The sequence below is a fragment of the Puma concolor genome, chromosome A1 (genome assembly GCF_028749965.1).
Source record: "Puma concolor isolate L17-30 chromosome A1, mPumCon1.1.hap2, whole genome shotgun sequence".
NCBI classification, from domain to species: domain Eukaryota; kingdom Metazoa; phylum Chordata; class Mammalia; order Carnivora; family Felidae; genus Puma; species Puma concolor.
The window spans coordinates 46,780,530-46,801,372 of record NC_141667.1 but is presented as its reverse complement, the minus strand read 5'-3'; the positions used below and the strand labels follow the sequence as shown (position 1 = coordinate 46,801,372).

At 41.0% G+C, this 20,843-nt stretch overlaps 2 protein-coding genes across 3 annotated transcripts in view; one reads left to right on the top strand and one right to left on the bottom strand.

Annotated features, from left to right (window-relative positions):
- Nucleotides 1–1,551: 1,551 nt before the first annotated feature.
- On the bottom strand, nucleotides 1,552–20,717 carry MFAP3 (microfibril associated protein 3). Of its 2 annotated transcripts, XM_086699854.1 has the most exons (4): nucleotides 20,582–20,717; nucleotides 12,140–12,225; nucleotides 8,147–8,610; nucleotides 1,552–5,895 (listed from the first exon to the last, which is right to left on the bottom strand). In XM_086699854.1, the coding sequence occupies exons 3-4, from the start codon at nucleotides 8,439–8,441 to the stop codon at nucleotides 5,102–5,104; spliced, it is 1,089 nt and encodes a 362-aa protein (XP_086555980.1). In that variant the 5' UTR covers nucleotides 8,442–8,610; nucleotides 12,140–12,225; nucleotides 20,582–20,717; the 3' UTR covers nucleotides 1,552–5,101. The 2 variants fall into 2 exon arrangements, with proteins under 2 accessions (XP_086555980.1, XP_025780511.1); XM_025924726.2 differs by lacking the exon at nucleotides 12,140–12,225 and having other exon boundaries at nucleotides 20,582–20,713.
- The window catches only part of FAM114A2 (family with sequence similarity 114 member A2), a 34,901-nt gene continuing 34,707 nt past the window's right edge, over nucleotides 20,650–20,843 (top strand). Inside the window, exon 1 of the mRNA XM_025924560.2 lies at nucleotides 20,650–20,715. The gene's annotated coding sequence lies outside the window, so the exon portion shown is untranslated. The remainder of the gene's footprint in view (nucleotides 20,716–20,843) is intronic.

Genomic DNA, 20,843 nt, shown 5'->3' with positions numbered 1-20,843 from the left:
ACAGCTGAGTAACAGGAGTCAGGTGAGGAGGCTTCAGGAAAGCTGTCATCTTGATAAAAAGGTAGACTCACTGCTATGTGTCTTTGCCCTTTGCCCTTCTAACCTTCCCCCTGCCTGCAATATAGACATGTTACTGAAGGTGAAGGAGCTGTCCTGTGTAGCAAGTGTTGTCAGTGTTCCATCCATAACCCCTTGACACTCACCATTCCTATATTCAACAGGATATTAGGTCTTTGCTCAAGTTCTTTGCCTCCTGAAAGCTCCTGTGACTCTACTGAGGGCTTTTGCTGGTTATAGGATCATGCCAGCCTATGTGTGGCAGGTTGAAAGTGCCAGTTAGTGAACTTGGGAATAGCCCTCAATGACAGGTAGGAGCTGGTGCATACGTATCTGAGCTTCTTGGCTTTCAGGTGGGAGCTTTGAGGCATGAACTACATACACTGGGGGCAGACAGAACTCCCTGAACTTAACACCAGTGGGACTTAACACCACTTGCCCAAATCAGTAACCCACTCGTTAATGCACCCTGGATTGGCTTTCTTTTCCCTGTCTCACTTCCCTACTCTCCTACCTTCTTGGGATCACCTTCCAAATAAACTACTTGCAGATGAATCCTGGTCTGAGGCCCTCCTGGGAGCCCAATCCGAGGCATCTTATGACCGTGTGGATGAAAGCCACATGCTAAGGGTGAAGAGGAATCTAAAACTAGCCTGAGTCCTTAGTGCTGGACTTGAGCCTTGGAATGACTTCGTCTGGACTTGTTATTTGAGAATAATAAACCTCTTATTTGGGTAAGCCACCACAACTGGTTTTCTGTGGCATGCAGCCACATGTTAACTGTGACTGAGAGAGAACTGGAGGAATTTTTAGTTGAGTCTAAATGTAACCAGTCATGGCTACTAACAAGGCTGACACTCTGGATGCATGATTATTGGCCCCTTACACTCTATGGCAGGTTACAGCTAGCACAGTGTTTGCTTACATGTTGCTTTATTTAATCCTCATGTTAATTTTGTGAGCTAGGTATCGACAACTCCAATTCTTAAGTCCAGAGAGGCCAAATCACATTGTTACATGGCTAGTAGTGGTATCAGGACTCTTAAGTCCAGTGACCTTTTGCCATGGGGAGGTAGGAACTAGGTTTTCATTCTAAGAGTGACAGATCTGTGGTATTTAGGTAGTGAGTTGACCTTTACCTGTTCCCTTTGCCTGTCTCCTGAGATCCTGTGCTTTTCTGTCATCACCTTTCACTCCCATGGGACTGCGGGCATTTGCCTGTACCAGAGGTACCCCTCCCACGTGCCAAATCTCACCAGACCTTACATACTAATCATGTTTTCCAAAACACGCTAAAGCCTCTTTAGGTCTTTGCTCAAGCTCTTGTCTTTGTCAGGAATGCTTTATCTCAGAAGTGAATAATTGCTACAGTTGGTCTGGTAACTGCATCTTCATGGTAACTGTGGGCAAGACACCCATCTCAATATGGCCCATAGTATCAAAAACATGTAGATGCATATTAAGTATTTGTAAAATTAAAATGCAGAGCCATGGTAGAATCCAAGTTGAATTCATTTTGACTCCTGTTTAAAATCATTAACATCAAGTTCCATCACACATAAAAATGAAGATCATGATAGAAGATTTCAGACAAATGAAATAACAGTCCATTGAACATTTAATAAATTATATTCAAGCATGACTTTTTTTAAAGAAAGGACAAAATTATAATGTAAGTATTTATTAAAATGGTGACCATTCAAACATCATCTGAACCATATGAAATAATATGTACTTTTATGAAATGTTGAGAACATTGAGAAGCTAGGAGTTTATGTATAAACATGAGCATTTTCAAAATTCCCGACCTATATGAGAAAAGGCTGTGTTCTCTTACTGGTGACTCAGGAATTATGATATACTTGTGTGAGAAGTGCTGGTGTGTGGAGACAAGGCTAGCACCCATGACCGGCTGTGCTCTGGAAAACAAGCATGCCATGCTCCCGTGACACTCTGGGACAAGGGAGACAAAGTCTGATCTAGGGTGAAACTACATGCAGGGAGGACATGGAGAGGACTGCACCAGGGGTTCACTGAGGCTGGAGGACCACACAGAAAGCAGCGTGCTTTGACTTCAAAATGCATGCTAAGCGAGGCAAAGAAGCCAGGAACCTTTTCACCATTCCAGATCAGCAACTCCTAAGGTATTTATATCAAGGTAATTGGTAGTAAATATAAGTGCTCACTGGTTCTGAATCAAGAGTTTAACTATCAAAACAGATTCAACTTTGAGGATAGGCTAAAACTCAACGGGGATATCAACTCAAAAGATGCCTGTCTGGTTTCAGCTGGCAAAGAATCTATAAAAATGTTGACATATCTATTTTTGGTAAATTTATTTCACAAAGCCATCCTGTCATTTCATAAGGACAATAAGGTAAGTCACAATACAAAATTTATAAATGAGATGAGAGAACTATTTAAATACATTTGCTGAGTAAAGACATTTTCACTAACCATAAAATCCAGTGAAACAAAAGATTAATTACACCACAGTTGTCAAAAGACTTTTAGACTGTAGTTTAAGTTCAAAAGGTTAAGGATTTTATAAAAACAGAACATGAGACTATTAATTATATATGAAGAGTATTTGATTAGATACAGAAAATATTAATGTGTCGTTTTCTTCCTCTTGGAAACTAGCTTTAGAAAGTAAGACCAACTCCAATTAAATTCTGACTGCTGTAATTCTTTACCACTGGCACCATAATCTGGAATATCCAAAGTGATCCAATTACTTTGGCCATCAAATTAAATCACCACTGTGTTTCTAAAATAATCTAACCAGAACAAACTGGAGTAGCCTATACCTAATTGTTATACAGTATTTGTGTAAACATATCGATTTTTTTCATTATTTGTTATATTTTTCCAAAGTCCTGTTTCCCAGGGCTGTGACCATTAAATATGTCTATGGTTCCAGATGCTCATGTCCATCATGAGAACAGGTGGTGGGATAAATCCATTCTCTTTTTAACATGAGTCTAGATGACTGCAAAGTCGCTATACTGGGATGGGGCTGGAGGTACTATCCGAAGATCGGAGGGATGTTCAGGGAACAGACCTCAGACAAGGGACTTTTAGCATTTTTAATTTCTCAAAAGAAACAGCCTGGGAAGGCAAAAAGTGTTCTATAATCTAGAGTAAGGTGAGGAGCCCTTGCTCTCACAGCCAAAGGTATGAAAACAGCATTCCTTAAAGACATGCAGGTTTACGAGCCAAGGCAAGCTTTGGCTAAATGATTGGTAGCTTTTGTTTGGCTCTGGAGGTTTCCATGGAAACAGCCTGAGAGACAGAAAAGGCAGCATTATCATCTTTATCCGTAATGCCATCTGATAAAACTACACATTGATTCATTCACGCTATCCAGAAGAGATGTATTACTTCCGATAAGGCTGGACAAAGGGAGGTATGAGTTCTATCTGGTTACGCTCTCTATCTCCTCGCTTTCCTCCATACGAAACCTTAAATTAAAATCCTGATAAAACCTCCTCTGAACATTTCCCTCAGGAACCTCTAGTTCAAGGAATGCTTCGATAATCAGAAGCCAAATGAAGACACATGAAGCACCAAATGGAGCTCCACAGCCAAGTTCTTAAAAATCATATGACACCAAGCTTCCTGTAGCTGAGGAAATTATTCTGAAGAGTATTTACAATTCTATTGTATCAGGCCTCAGCCAGGCAAGAAATACGGTCTTAAGTGTTCATTATACACAGCTGAATCAGGTGGCCCCATCCATAATTTTTCTCCCTCTTTATATCTAGATCATTTGTGTGTTTGTATATATCTATACACTGGTACCTACATCTATGTCTACATATTTAATATACTCACAGATACCACACACCATTATCTAATCTTATTTCAGGTTAGTGCTTCTCAGAAAGACCACAAAAGCAGTCCTAGCTCAGAATTCTATATCTGAAGTACACAAAAATAAAAACGTCAACAATATTAAAAAACAAACCAAACAAACAAGGAGGCATGCAGCCTTTAGCACCATATTTACGATCAAGGAGGGCAAGAGTGTTGACAGAAGTCTCAAGAGGAACCCAGCTCTGAGTTTCCCCCTGGAATGGGATCCCAAATACAGAACCCTATTACAGAGTCCAGAACTTTCAAAAATGGAAAGCCTGAGAAATTCTATGAACAGAAATGTCAAAATCCATGATTTACCAGAAATAGAGGATAGGTGATCTGATGTTGTTCCTTATTCTAAAAGCACTGAAGACATTATTCCTTAAGAACAAATTGCTCACTTTTGGAGATCAGTTGGGAAATCACTGCCAGCTCAATAAACTAAATGCTGCTTTGATAAGTTAAAAAGACATGCTACACTCCCCAAAAGGACCAATGTACTCATGGAAAGTAGTTTATTAATGAGCAGTTAGCTCCCTGATATCTGTGTAATACAAACATGGGTGACACTAAAGAGATTCAACCTAGCACATACAATTGCACACTCCACATGGTGAAATATCTGAAAAACACCCAGACCTCTATGCGCCACGGCATCGGTGTGGGAATCTAAATCACAAAATAAAGTCTGAGCTTGGTCCTTTCCATAAAAAGGACTTAAAGTCTAGGGAAGGGTTTATTTAGAGATGTGCTGATAATTCTGTTGGTTTAAAGGGGACAGGTAAGAAGTTACAGGGCTACAAATGACTTTAGATACCTAATGCAAATCCCTCGTCTTATTGGTGGGAAAACTGAGACCTCAAGATGGCAGCCCTAACCGCTGGATGAAGCATGACCAGAAGAGAAGCCATGGAACTTTTAGTGTGGTACTTTCTCCATTTTGTTTCTCTCTCAGGCTCCTTTAAATCTTAACACGTGTCACTTAATCAAGCTCCAGAAACATGACTAAGAAATAGATATGAAAAACACAGAAAATTTTACAAAGATTTTGGCAATAGTTCACATTCTGATGTGCTTAATATTAACAAGAGGGAAAACCCCAGTCATCTTTTGGTAAAAATGTTACTTCCTGCATGAAACAAGTTCCTCTTGTGAGAGCAGTTTTCGTAGGTACTGGGATAGCTCACAGCTGATGGCTTTCATATGTCCCATCTTTGGAGTAAGAGTTCAATTCGGCAGATCCTGTATCATCAGGTGGGCTGAAATGACTGCTGTCTTGGGAATCTGTATCAATACTTTTGGTTTCTGACTGAAGGTGGACAGAAACCTGAACTGCTATTTCCTGGCCTTGTTCATTCAGAGAACCGTCATCCGAGTCTCCTCCCGGTGAATTACTCCGGCCCATCTCTGGGTTAATGACATAGATGCCACCTTGAGCGTTCAAGGCAGGTCTCTCTTTAATTCTTTCTCCCATGTCATCAGGGTCGTCCACTCGCACGGCCTCGAACATCTCCTCAACGAAGGCCCGACAGTTTAGAATAAGGGGCGGAAGAGGGACGCTTCTTGCCAGCTCTTCGATATAACGGGCAAACTCCATGGTCTTAAATTGTGTGACTTTGGCGAGCTCCAGAGTTTTGGCTGACGTGATGATGGGGATGCGCTTTGCAATCTCAAAGGCCTTCTGCAGCTTCTCGGCCCCTTCAGTTCTGAAGAATTCGTTGATGGCCTTCTCTGTCTTACGAAGATGGCTGCTCATCATGCACAGCCGCGTGACGTTCAAGATGAGGGTGATGGTAAAGGCAATGAGGCAAACAACCATGTAGTAGACACTCATGTCTCCTGAGGTGAAGATAACGCGCAGGGTGACGGAGTAGGAGGCACGAATTGGAGAGGCGGTGAAACACGTGTAGAGCCCTCGGTCATCGAAGGCTACGCTGGTGATATTCAGGAAGTTATCAGAAACCAACCATTTTCCACCTGATAACCCAACAGACACAAAAAAATTACAGCATAAAGAATATTACTGCTAAATATGCCGACCACCTTACCAATACTCCGTCTCTTCATGAGAGTGCCTTAACTCAAGTCTTCTATTAGGTTCTGCTACTTGTATACATCACGTAAGAAAGGGCAGACTTTTATGTCCACAGTAGGAATTTAAACAGCCCGGAACTTAAAAAAGGGAATCAAAGTCTTCCTTCCTGACACGAATGGCACATCAATTAGTAAGCACTCTGGATTATGCCCATTTTTATTGTCATCAAAATTTATCTAAATTCTACAGTTACATTTAGGAGCCATCACTACCCTAACATAAAAAAAAAAAAGAGAAATATGTAGCTATGAATATATTCATTATTCCACAAGCTGCTGTTCTACGAACTTGGGAGCTATGAGAAGGATATCCTATGAATCCAAAGTATGATGAAGTACATACACTCCATTCATCAGCCACTGTACTACAACCACAATGTAAACTCTCCAGCTTACTTGCTGATAATAGCTCAAGATTTATGAACCTTATACTAGACTGACATGCTCTTTAAACTCCTCTCACTAGAGATTCATAAAACTTAATAAAATTTTCCAGGGCTGTTACTGAAAGCATCAATGATAGATGCTGGTGGTTTTCAAAGTAAAGGCAAAACAGGAAAATGAAACTGCCATTCCACTCGGCTGGTCTCCTGCTAACCTAGGCTTTGTTTATGCATTCAGGCTGTAATGATCACACTGACTGAATAATTCAAATCTCACACGCGTTTGGTCTGGATCCTAGAGCCAAAGGAAATAACAGTCTAGATGAATGGGTCCATATGTGAAACCCTAAATCATGTTCAAAATACACATTCTGGGCACCACTCTAGAGATCCCGATTCAATAGATCTACATTCTTCAGAAGCCGATTAAAAATGTTCTGTTCTAACAGTTCAAACTCTTCAATCCCTTGGTGGCCAGTTATTCAGTTTATAGAAAGTTAAAATGTTTAGCGTAGATTTTAAAAGAAAACACCATCTGTCTCTTCTTCCATTTTCCATTCTAATATGAATAAGCAAATATCCTTTATATTCCAAGAGGTGAGAGTAGCTTTCTAGCAAAAAAGACAAGAAGGGCCTTTTCTGAAAGTGTAGCTTGTGAGTATCCCAGAATTTAATCTTTATCCCATTGATTTTCATGGTGATTTCTTTTTGAGGTACTTTAATGCAAGTAGTCTTTAAAAAGATCTTTCCAGTAGAATACCAGTTAAGGAAATAGTGCTCTAAGATGTGTTCACAGGTTTACTAACAGCACAATCAAATAAAAACCTGTCAAAAATGACACCTTGGTTGATTATGCTGTTTGGGCGATTTTTAAGACTGAGAGGCAAAAAATACAAGAGAAGATCTCCTGTTTTCAAATAAATTAAGGTATAGCATGAAAAAAATTGAGCTGGAAGGGCTTCCAGAGCTCCTCCTCCGTGCCCTTCTAATTCTCAGAGGGACTTTAAGTTTTATGCACAGAGCTATAATCTTTTAAAAAAAAAACATCCTGGATTTTCTCTAAAATATTTAGTAACTCATTTCCAAACAAAATTTTAAAATTTATGACAAACTTACTTAAGCTTAGCCAACCCCCTTCCTGTTGTATGCACATAGGGCTACCACACTGTATTGTGCACAATACAGTCTAGGTCAAAGGGGTTGTGCGGTGCGTAGCCTGTACAGCTGTCTACAGCAGCCCTGATGTAGTCTACCTTCAATGAATAAGGAAACCAGCTCAGCAAGAGGAGAGACAATAGCTCCTTGTCATCAAGTGAACACCTTAAAAAAATTTTTTTTTAATGTTTATTTATGAGAGTGTGCGCATGTGAGCATGAGCGGGGGAGGGGCAGAGAGAGAGGGAGACGGCAGAATCTGAGGCAGGTTCCAAGGTCTGAGCTATCAGCACAGAGCCGGACGTGGGGCTTGAACTCATGAACTATGAGATCATGACCTGAGCCAAGTCGGACGCTCAACCAACTGAGCCACCCACGTGCTCCACATGTGAACACCTTTTAAATTTACAACTATTCTTTCTTCTTCTGGTTAAGCAATTATAATTATTTTGCTTTCTCTAATACCTATCAGAAATACTCCAGGCCTTCCAAAAGTTTTAACTATTCCCATGGCACATCATTGAGCTTTCTTTGTGGAACATGTCATACAACCAAGAAGACAGAAGTAACAGGAAATGAGTAACCTTGATTAGTTACCTCTGCCTCTGCCGTCCAGTTGCTGTCCTTTTGAGTTGTACCAACGGACATCTTCATAGTGGTCGACTGTGAGAAGACACTCAATTGAAACACTAGTTCCCTCTTTGGCTATGATAACATCGTCTCCTGAGTGGGAACCTGCTGAGAGTTCAAAGCTTGGAAGAAATGATGAATTGAAAGAGCTATGATTTGTTCCCAGTGGGGCCATTTGGTTGAAGCCTACATCTTCCAAAACAAAAGCTGCTGGCACAATAACACTCGCCACTAAAGTGAATAAACAACAATGTGGCTTCATGGAAAAATGGGAGAAAATCTTGTTTAGATTTGGAGAACTCAAAAGCTTCTATACTATAACAAGAGTACGGTGGGTAATTTATGGCTTGGTATTGGAGTTTTCCAAAAAAGTGGGAGATTCCGCTGTATTTTGAAATCTTCAAGATTAGAAGATGTGAGTGGAGACCAACCTAAAAGAAAGCCAGATATAAAGTTTAGCCAACAAAGACTCACAACAGGGTGAAAGTCTATGTTCTAGAAAAGAAGAGATGTGAAATTGATTAGAATAATTGGCACTGACATCAGGGAGCAAAACAGAAAGAACACCCACCTAAAAATCTCAGAGAGACAGTAGAAAAAAGCACTGAATTAGGAAATGGCAGGCAGACCTAGATTCTGGTCCTAGCTTTGCTACTAACAAGCAATAAGACCTTGGCAAGTAGTATTCTCCCTCAGCCGTTTTCTCATCCGTCAAATCAAAGACTAGATGAGACCTCTCTAAAGACTCTTCTAGTTCTGAAAGGCTGTGATTTTATTTCACTCTGACAAATCTTAGGCAACAGGGAGCCAATGAAAGCTAAAATATTTAGCTTAATGATCTTTTATTTCAACCTGCGTCATTACCATCTGTTGTTATATCAATAATGTAAATCAACTGGTACATTATAATCATGAGCCTGGAGCTCAAAATTTGAGCAATCCAAGTACATAAAATATTAGCTTTAAATAATGCAGGGATACTTAAGGTAGTTTTTTCGTTAGTTTCAATATTAGAAAGAAAACCGTACTACTACATACACAGTTATTGACTTCTGAGGCTTTAGGATCTCCCTCTTGAGCAAGAATGTTAGACAAAAGAATTTTCCATTAATAGTTTCTTTGATATCAAGAAGCAAAATACAGCATATTTAACAGTTTGTGAGAATACCAAGTTTTAGCTCAAAGTCTGCCAAATAAGCTAAGGGAGGAAATGACATCTTAAATATCTACTTGGTAGAAATGCAAATATAAAGTACAGGGAAAGATTGCCAGACAAACAAAATACCATGAACAAAGAACAAAATATCCCAGTCTAAGAGTTTATGTGATTATGATCATCTTCCTGTTAATCTGGTTCCTCTTTTAAATCAATGACTCTCAAAGAAAAATTTCAACTTCTATTTCTTTAAAAGACAGGATGAAATGCCTAGCTTTATTTCTTACAAAGGCCCAAAATAATTAGTTTTGGAAATGACTCCCCTTTATACTTACACAAAGGCTGCTTGATCACAGAACATAAAAAGCAATGGATCATTGTATTTAGCCATTAAACTCCTCAAAGTCTGAATCATAGTAAGTTGTAAATGTCATTTAATTTTCATTAGCCCTTGAAAGGTTGGCTGAATAATAATAATAATTTTCTAAATCTTGCTATATCTTTAACATTTAAGAACGGACTATTTAGAGTAAAACGAAGGACTTCAGACTTTGCTATACATAGATTGAACACATGTGTTTACTTCTATTTCCTTCCCAAACCCAAGTAAAATGACACTAAAGGAAACACCTTGGGCATTGGAGGGGATTTTGGAAATTATGTGATTTAATCCATTCATGTCAGTGACGTGCTCCTTTAGGCTATCCTATATGTTAGCAGGAGAATCCTGGTCTCTAGTGGGACAGAGTGTTGAGTAGAAACAATGGAAATCACATTTATTGAGTGACTGTCATAAGCCAGGCACTGTGCTGGGCCCTGACGTGTGAGCTCCCAAGCTCTTTTTCAGTACAATACATACAACAACCAGTGGACATGATTTTTGTCCTTTATTCTAGATGATGGGTTCTCAATGGTGATAGGAAACGACTGTGCTGAAAAAGTGCTCCAGTCTTCCCTAGGACTGTCATCAAGAGTTCCTGTGGCTGCATCCAAGTCAGCATTTTCCTAATTTCATTCCTTTCTTCTACTGGCCATTTCCAAAATGGTTTTTTTTTCAACATCAGTATACAAAATTATTATTATTATTTATGCTTTTTCTTTAAGTCAACTCATTATTTTGCTTTCATACATTTTTTTAATTATTTTTTAAATTTTTTATTTAAATTCTAGTTACTATATGGTGTAATAATGGCTTCAGGATTAGAACCCAGTGATTCAGCACTAACATATAACACCCAGTGCTCATCCCAACAAGTGCCCTCCTTAATGCCCATCACACATTTAGCCCATCCCCCCACCCAACACCCCTCCAGCAACCGTTTGTTCTTTGTATTTAAGAGTCTCTTATGGTTTGCTTCCCTCTGTTTTTATCTTATTTTTCCTTCCCTTCTCCTATGCTCATCTGTTTTGTTTCTTAAATCCTGCATAAGATTAAACCATTTATTTTAAAAGGAGAGTCTATATCACATCTGTAAATAAAAGTAACTGTACACATAAACGTGATGAAAACAAAGCAGTGTTATTAACTGCTGTCTGCTAAAGGCTCTGAGCCAGAGGCCTCCTCTCTGTCAGGAAAAACAAAACAAAACAAATAAAACACCCACAACTCCACTTCATTCTAATACTACCTCATTTCGTATCCAGCCATCCTCCTCCTCTTTCCCACTGGTTCCACCACTGAGTTCAGAACCACAATTTTAGACTAGAGGTATACATTTTCATCTATTCTCTTGCATCCATGGAGCACTTTCTATGTATTACAGACACCACCTCTGACTTCATGGAGCTCAGTCTGGCAGGGGACATAGACACTAATTACAGACAAAATATGGTAAATGCTGCCCAAGAGAAAGTACAGGATGCTACAGAAGTACCCAATGTGGGGAGCTAACCTTGTCACGGAAAGCCTTCTTGAGAAAGTGAGGTGTGCAACAGTACGTGAGGGATAAATAGGGATTGTGAATGGAAGAGAAGTGTCCTAGTAAAGGGACAGGGAAAAAGCAGAGGGATCACTGGTTAGGAGGTGTTCAGGAGAAAGAGCTACAGGTGGTGTAATGAGAAAGGGTGGACAGTGTGCTGGGTCAGCTTCCTGATTCGGGAAGCAGTCTGGGCCAACAGCAAAACTGGAGGTGGACTTTGGGAACTGGAATAGGAGCCTGAAGTGAGTGAAGAAGACCAGTGTCCAAGATGAAGGGATCAAATAGCCTGGAAGCTCAAGAGTGGGGTAGATCACCTGTAGGAAAGGTCATGTCTGCCCAGGATCAAGGCAGCTAGAGTAGAAGACACTGGAACCAGAAGAAAATGGATTCCCTCTCCCTACTGAGATGCAGCAGCTTTGGAAGAATAAATAGCCTCTATATGGAGGGCTGTGGGGCAAGCGGTGTCCTGGCAGTGTTATTGCTGTGTGGAATCCCCTCATGCAGCTTCCCTGGGTCTCCTCTCCAGTGCTGGCTCTCCATTCCACATGAATCCAGAGTATGCCTGGACGCAGGGTGGCTTTCCCCCAAGCCCCTGTAGCTCTCACCATTACACTACTCATCGGCTTTGGTATGCACTGCTTGTATTGCTAGGGAGTCCACCCCATCTCACCTATGAGTCAGTTCCTTAAGCAAAGGACTATATTTTTATTGTTATACCTCAAAACTAGCACATGTTCAATAAATATTTACTCATGGAGATTAGTTTAAATTTGATAGTGCGTGATGTATATTTGTAAATTGAAGAATGTTATGCAACAGGGATAATTATTCAAACTGACGTGCATTTACTAGCACTTATTATATTCTGAGACGGCCGATACTAACAATGTCCAGAGAACTTGAGAGGCATAGTGGCTAAAGGCAGTCCTTAAGTCAACCCCAACTCCCAAAGTCTTCATCGCCATCTTGTCCTAGGAGATAATAGTAGGGATAAAAGATTATAAGCCCACAGTATCTAAGCCAGGTTGACTACTAATATCCACAGAGCTTGTTAAAAATATAGATTCCTGGGTCCCGCCCCAGACCTAGTAAGAACCTCTGGACTTGGAACTTGGAATTTATGGTGTCTAATTAGCTCCCTGGATGATCTTGAGGCAGAGGATCCATGGACTGGCATCCAGAGACTAGGACTACACTTCCTTATTTCCTCTACGACAGCATTGCCTAATGGTGCTGCAGGCTGTTTGAACACTTCCAATAAGAGAGAACTATTACTCACTTTCTATTCTGGACTTAGGTTACCCTGGATCAACATAATTGCAGGCTTCTGAGAAAGGCAGGATAACAGAGAGAAGTTCAGAGAACAGTCTCTAGAGCCAGATTTCCTGGATTTGAATCCTGATGGACTCTAACCAGCCTTGCAACTTTTGTAAATGACCTAACCTCTCTGTGCCCCAGTGCCCTCATCTTTAAAACAGGGAAAATAATAGTACCTGTTCTTTTTTTTTTTTTTTTAAATTTTTTTTTTTCAACATTTATTTATTTTTGGGACAGAGAGAGACAGAGCATGAATGGGGGAGGGGCAGAGAGAGAGGGAGACACAGAATCGGAAACAGGCTCCAGGCTCCGAGCCATCAGCCCAGAGCCTGACGCGGGGCTCGAACTCACAGACCGCGAGATTGTGACCTGGCTGAAGTCGGACGCTTAACCAACTGCGCCACCCAGGCGCCCCAATAGTACCTGTTCTTATCGGACTATTGTGAGGCTTGAAGAAAATAGTATATATAAAGCAGAGTCTGGTAGTAGTAATTACTAAATAACCTCTAGTTAATTTTTTTTTTTAAGTTTATTTATTTATTTTGAGAGTCAGACAGTGTGCAAGTGGGCAGGGCAGAGAAAGAGGAAGAATCCTAAACAGGCTCCACGCTGTCAGCACAGAGCCCCATGCTGGGCTTGAACTCAGGAAACTGCGAGATCAGGACCTGAGCCGAAATCAAGAGTCAGACGCTTAACCATCTGGAGCTACCCAGGCGCCCCTCTAGTTATTATTACCGATTGTCCTTTCAGATACTGTGCTAAAATCTACAGCTGATGGTAAAATCATTATTTAAGATAAATGAAACACTTCTACTCAGAATACTATGCAACCATTTAAAAATCTTGGAGAGGTGGGGTGCCTGGGTGGCTCAGCCTGTTGAGTGTCCCTCTGTTTTCTGCTCAGGTCATGATCCTGCAGTTCGTGAGTTTGAGCCCCACATGGGGCTCGCTGCTGTCAGCCTGTCAGCGCAGAGCCCACTTTGGACCCTCTGTCCTCTCTGCCCCTCCCCCACTTACGCTCTCCCAAAAATAAATATTAGAAAAAATAAAAAAAATAAAAATGTTGGAGGGGAAACATTATTATGTAATTTCAATCTGTAACTTTAAATTTCACATTTTTCTTCTGCTCATGGCAAATACTATTCTGCAATAATATGGCTCAAACAGGCACTGTAAACTGAACTTGGAGTCCAGCCAAGATACATTACATTGTTTTTATGCACTCTGAGTTTGTGGCCAAGAATCTTGGTTGTGATGTGCCTAGCTTACCCTTCCCTTTTGTGAGACCTGCCTCTATGTTCTGGGGCCCTGGAGGAAGTCAACCCTTTGGATGACTAACTAACGAGAAGCTTTGATCTTGGAATTTAGAATTGAGACACAGTGGCCGGGTTAGGGCCAATGCGAGGAAGAGAAGGGGTCGAGGCAGTCCAGTTGGGGCCACATACAAAGAAAAGCAGAGAGACAGGACAACAGGGATGGAGAAAGAGAGAGATGGGGGAGTGGGGGGTGGGGGGTAGTGGAGGGGGAGGGGAAGGAGAGCAGAGGGGAAGAGAAAGAGACTGACTGAAGTGCTGCTCTGGCTCCTGACAAAATTCTGCTTCCTTCCTCCAATGTGACTTTTTTTTTTTTTTAAAGAAATAAACATCTTTATTCAGTTTCTTTCAAAATTAAATCCACAAAAATTAAGACTGAGTGTAAAAACAAGAAAGGAAATGGAGAAATGGTTAAGTAGGAGAAAAAAGATTAAATTCAGCAAAAGTGATTAAAGTGTGGCTGTGGCTACCTGGTAATCCTCATTGTGGATTTCCACCTCCTCTCCTCTTTGTACACCTGAGTGCAGTGCTCCAGCTGCCCATGTGGCCGAGATTTATGGTTCTGTTCTGTACAGACACAACCATTTGCCTTTACTAGAAGTTTCAAGAAACCTACAAGACAGGGTTTAGAAAAACACTATGAACACCCTTAAACTGCCCTTAGGTCAAAGTCTAAGGTGGCAGAAGTAGCCTGGTACGCTGATTTTGTGCCAGGAGAGCAATATGTCTGGTCAATAAAGGCAGACTCAGCCCAGGCACTTCGTGCTCCTACCATGGACATCCCGAACACAAAGTACTTCTAGTCTGAGCTACTAAAGGACACAACCCATTTGCAAATAAGATGCTGTTGAGCAGCTGGGAGAGAAAAAAGTGGCAAAGGTATGGATGGGTCCAAGACGGTGACAGAAGCAGAAAAAAGAGTAAAGGAACAAATCACCCTTAGGATCAGAATAACTCTTCATATTAAATTTCCTTTTACTTGTGTCAGAATCAGTCTGCTACTTTCAACAAAAATTACATTGACTATGACCATGCTACTCATTCTGGTGCATTTTCAAACAGCTAAATCACAGGCCCATCATGTGCAAGATGAAATACTGGGTACTGCAAGGGATGTCCAGGAATTTACGAACTAGTTTTGGGACTTCCCATAATAATATCATACTTGCTATTTCCTTTTTTTTTAATTAAAAAATTTTTTTAATGTTTATTGGTGGGGGGAGGGGCAGAGAGAGAGGGAGACACAGAATCCGAAGCAAGTTCCAGGCCCTGAGCTGTCAGCACAAAGGCCGACGTGGGGCTCAAACTCATGAACCCGTGAGACCATGACCTGAGCTTAAGTCGGAGGCTTAACTGACTGAGCCACCCAGGTGCCCATGTCTACTATTTCTTAATGCTGCAGCTGACATTTGGAGGCTAAGAGGAGAGTTCAAAAAGGAAAATCAAAGTGCCACCTTCTTACAGTTAAAAAGGCCTATGCTATGCTTGTGGGTGAAGTCACTTGGTAGAATGTTTTATTACCTTCCTTCAGCATTAGTAAGAATAATAGAAAAGTGATACTCAAATTTAATCTAACTCCTTTTTCATCTTTTAGATACAGTAAAATATCAGCTTTTCTAGGATCATGAATAATCAGAAATTTAGATGATTTTACCTGACAGAACCATTCTCAATATGGCTATATCATAAGAAAGAAAAGAAAAGAAAGTGTTTAAGCTGTCATGACTAACAGATTGCCTTGTTGCTTTTTCTGCCAGCTTCTGAGAGAAGAAATATTTCCATCCTGCTCCAATTCTCAACAGGAGTAAATAAGGAAGTAATGTGGCTGATTTCCGTTCTCGTGGCTCAATATTAAGTTGGCTGAAGAAACTGCTATTTGTACAAATAGTTCTGAGATAACACAAAGCAGGGAAACACTGATGCCCAGATGGTATTGATTTTAAGTATACGGAGATATTAATGCTTTATTCTCCATAATTAAATGTGCTCTAGCTTGTCTTTACAGCTCATCCACTCTTCTCTGCCTGCACTGTTACACTTGAAAAATGGAGAAGTTCCCCATGCCTGGCACACAATGGTCAAAGTGGCATTCCAAATTGGCAAGGGGGAGAAAAAGCAAATGAAGAATAGATTTTTAGCACTCTTCCATCCTTTGCAAAAAACAAACATAAAAAACAGAGATCTGAAACATAGAAAGGTTAGTGATATTCAAACAGAAATCACCATGGTGAGGGTCATTTTCTGAAAAGTTCCTAATTCAAATGGCCCTTATGCTCCCAAGGATATCTTAGTGCCATCACACACCTCATAGCTAGCATTTGGGCACTCAGCTCAAACTTCCGCGTATTTTCTGGCCCACTGAAAAACACCGTCCTCTGTACTTATTGGAGCTTTGCTTTAAACCCACAATTATTTTCTGTAACCGTGACTTACATCCTTCTGCCATAAGCATTTGCTGAGCTACTGGATGCAAATGACAAAGATCAATGTCAGGGGCCTAGATTTACGATCTCCTTACCCAATTTTTTTTTTTCTATAGTCCAAAAAATCAAAGTCCATATAACTAAAATAGAACTTCTCATTCTCGCCCTTACATCTACTTGTGCAGCGTATACCCATTTTAGATGATAGCCACACGATATAATCCTTTCAATTTTGCAAGATCAAAGTTATAAGATCATCATGGCTCCTTGGTAAGAAGCATGGACTGACCTGCCTGATCTTATCCCTGGATGAAGCCATGGCTTGAGAGGCCTTAGTTTTCACATCTACAAGGTTATTTTAAGAGTAGTGACCTCATGGGGCGCCTGGGTGGCGCAGTCGGCTAGGCGTCCGACTTCAGCCAGGTCACGATCTCGCGGTCCGGGAGTTCGAGCCCCGCGTCAGGCTCTGGGCTGATGGCTCAGAGCCTGGAGCTTGTTTCCGATTCTGTGTCTCCCTCTCTCTCTGCCCCTCCCCCGTTCATGCTCTGTCTCTCTCTGTCCCAAAAATAAATAAACGTTGAAAAAAAAAATTAAAAAAAAAAAAAAAAAAGAGTAGTGACCTCATACAGTAGTTGTGAACGAATGTGGGTATATTATAAATACATGCCATTGATATTATTTTTCCACTTCCTAGGCGTTTTTCTTTTTCTTTTTTTTTTTTTTTTTTCAACGTTTATTTATTTTTGGGACAGAGAGAGACAGAGCATGAATGGGGGAGGGGCAGAGAGAGAGGGAGACACAGAATCGGAAACAGGCTCCAGGCTCCGAGCCATCAGCCCAGAGCCTGACGCGGGGCTCGAACTCACGGACCGCGAGATCGTGACCTGGCTGAAGTCGGACGCTTAACCGACTGCGCCACCCAGGCGCCCCTCCTAGGCGTTTTTCAATTAAATCATACGGTGTCCCACCCAAGGTCACAGTCCTTTTACCTAACCTGGGTACCACACTATTCTTTTAATTTCTAAATGGGTCTCATTAACTCCAACCCTACCCCAAACACTGCTCCTCTCAGAACTGGTCCTGAACACACATCCAAGAAAGTCAAGATGATTTAAAAATCTATTGATTTTCCACTGCCCAAGAGATAAACTTCAAATGTTGGTCAGGCATCCGTAATTCTCCAGGAAGTTTCAGGAGGCAGAACAGAAGTTGCTGGATGGAGCCCAATAGTGCCTGTGTGCAGAATAATTGTTTGCTGAAGGAATGAATGGATCTTGAAGTCTGTTTTTTAGTTACACCTCTGTCACCAATCAGCTATGATCTATAGTGGTCTGTTTCCTCATCTAGAGGCTGATTATCACTATCATTCCCTTTGCTTAAATCCTATAATCTTCCCAGCTTCTTGTCATGGCTCAAAGCCTTAACTATACTTGTTTTACTCTCCAATGTCTCCAAATAACTTTTTATTTTAAAGGTCTGGTTCTATATTGTTAAAGATTCCTACGTATTTTTTCTTTTGGATACTGTTGTAAATAAAATTGTTTTCTTAATGTAAAAAAAAAAAGTTCTGGTTCTAATTGTCCCCTTTGCTTAAAATTTCCTGCCCCTCCCCAACAATATCTTCCTGCGGAAATTCCACCCTCTACAGTATCCGACTCCAATTTCACCTTGTTCAAGAAGCCCTCTCACTTAAATTGTCACCACTACCCTCTTAATTTTGGATGAATTCTTTTGCTCTGTAAGTCACCTACACACAGAGTATTCAATTGTAAGACTTATCAGTTTCCTTCTTCTATCAGATATGTATCTATCCAAAAGACTGTAAGCTTAAAGATGAGAGTCTAAAAACTTTCTCAGCCTTTGACATAGCATGGGATTCAACATTTTGAATTCCGATGCCCGATCAACTTGGCGGTCAGGAAGGTACTTGCTACAAATTTCTTACTGACTTTCCAGACTTACGTTAAGTGACTTACTAAGTCACTTTTCCGTATGTACACCCCCAATTCCATGCAATTGCTATTGCCACAGAAAATCAGAGGAAACTACCTATTTTACACTTCTTTGGTTTTGTTTTTTTGTTTGTTTTTTGGTCTCAGACTCTGGGAAGCATTAATGGAGATTTTTGAAGATATGGAAATACAGCTTTTAAAATCTTAGTGGGGGAAACACTCTAGAGTGGATTTGGTCTTTAACTGGTTTTCCCAAACTGCGATTTTTGAGAACTTACATCAACTTAATCTGTGGTGCTTGTTAAAGATGAAGATTTGTTGGTCCCACTCAGATTTACTGATTTGGCATCTCTAAGGGCAAGGCCTGAGCATCTGCTTTTTAATGTGCATGTAGTTTTAATGACTTACAAATCAAGCCCATATTTCCTTTGATTGTCCTAACAATATTGCAATCCAGTGATTCTCAAAGTGTGGTACAAGGGCCTCTGGGGTACCTAAAACTTCTCCAAAATGATTTTCCTAATAATACTAGGATCTTATTTCCCTTTACATTCTCATTCTCATCCAATATGGTGCAACTGTCCAGAGGCTACGTGATGAGTGCTATGACAAAGAATGAACGCAGAAGGAGATATGAGAATCTAGCTATCTTCTATGAAGATATTAAAAAGAGCTGTAAAAATGTAAAGCAATGGCATTCTTAATGATTTTTTGTTTTGGAAAATATTGTTCATAGAAATACTATTTTAACACATAACACATTTTTTTAAATATAATTTTGCAAGTTGTCTTGATATCTAAAACGGTGAATATTGATAGATACAACACACACACAAACTCCTTGTTCTTAGTAAGTTTTAAAAGTGTAAAGGGATCCTGAGACCAGAAAGTTTGAAAGCTGCTGCTAAAATTATCAGTGGCAGCATTTAAAATTTTTTTTTAAATGTTTGTTCATTTTTTGAGAGAGAGCGCATGCGTGAGGAAAGGGCAGAGAGAGAGAGAGAGAGAGAGACAGACAGAGAGAGAGAGAGAGAGAGAGAGAGAGAGAGAGACAGAGAACCCCAATCAGCTCCAGGCTCTGAGCTGTCAGCACAGAGTTCGACGTGGGGCTTGAACCCACAGACTGTGAGATCATGACCTGAGCCGAAGTCGGCTGCCTAACCAACTGAGCCACCCAGGTGGCCCCCACCACTTTTTTTTTTTTGGCAGCAACATTTTAAGTGTAAGATTAAAGACATGGTTAAGTGACTTACCAATTCACTTTCGTACTTAAACCCCAAATTCCATGCAATTTCTATTGCCACAGAAAATCAGAGGAAACTATCTATTTTATACTTCTATGGGTTTTTTGTTTGTTTTTTGGAATAGGCATTTTTAACAAGCTACCAGGTGATAGCAATGCCCTTAAGTTTAAAGAACTACCATCAAAAGCAAAGGAATCTGAATGGTTTCAGGAAGTGACAATTATTATATATGGACATTGAGATGTTAATTCTGAAGGCAACAAGATGGAAGCTGGAAGACGGGTTGTTAAAAAGACCACATCCCTTCACCTTTCTGGGACTTAATTTTTCACATCTATACAATGAAGGTGTCTATAATGCTTTTCTGGCTTTTAGTCCGAGTTTCATGCATCCTCCCTGCTCAAAGACAACGGAAGAGATGTATCTTTCTGATGGTCAGTTATAATCTTAAAGTCATAAATCAGAGCATATCACTCTTCTGCATAGAAACCTTCAATTGTTTCCAAATGTTCTCCAAATAAAAGTCAAACTCCTTGTACTGGCTCATAGACACTACAAGATTTGGCTCATTCAAGTCTCTGGCCTCATTTTCCTTCCTCTTTTTGGGCCCGTAACAGTAGCCTTTTTTCTTTTCCTTGACCTTGCTAAGTTTGTTACCACTATAAGGCCTTTGCACTTGCTATTCCTTCTGCCTCAAATGCTCTCGAGATCTTCATAAGGATTACTCCCTTTGTTCCATCACATTATGCTGTTTAATTTTCTTTAAAGTACTCACAACCATCTTTTTATTTACTATTTTAGATATGAGTGTTGCTTGTTGACTTGTTTAAGGTCGGCCTCGCTCCAGAATGTCAACTACTAGGGCGCAGGGCCATAGTCGGCTTGAAATCCAGTGTGTCCCAGGCCCCCAGGGTGGTACCTGGCAGGTAGCTTATGCTCAGTAAACATACGATGGCTGAACTCCCGCAGCTCAGGCCTGGCGTTCAAAAGGACGGCGGACCCCGACCCACCGGCTCAAACCCATGCCTCAGCACCTCCAGTGCCTCCGTCGCACGACCCCGACCGAGCCTTCACTTACCAGACTGGCACTCAGCTTGTTCCTGCCCGAGCGGTGGCTTGACCCGGAAGTGCTCTCAAGCAGGCGGGACCAACTCCGCGCTGAGAGACTACTTCCGGGGCAGCAGGAGCAGCTTTTCGGCAGCCGTGGTCCGGGTGAGGGTGGCTGGGGAGTGGTTGTGGGTTTCTAGGGAGGAGGCAGGCGGGGTGCGGAGGTTGGGGGTTCGGGGCCGGGCGGTCTAGGTGGCTGGGTAGGGGCAGGAGGTGGCCTGGGGCTGGGCGGC

What these genes read in the sequence shown, in the direction of transcription:
- MFAP3 (XM_086699854.1), bottom strand. Translation starts at nt 8,441, where the DNA reads ATGAAGCCACATTGTTGTTTATTCACTTTAGTGGCGAGTGTTATTGTG. An exon ending in ACTGGACGGCAGAGGCAGAG is followed by an intron (nt 5,896 to 8,146) that starts GTAACTAATCAA and finishes TTGGGTTATCAG; the next exon opens with GTGGAAAATGGTTGGTTTCT.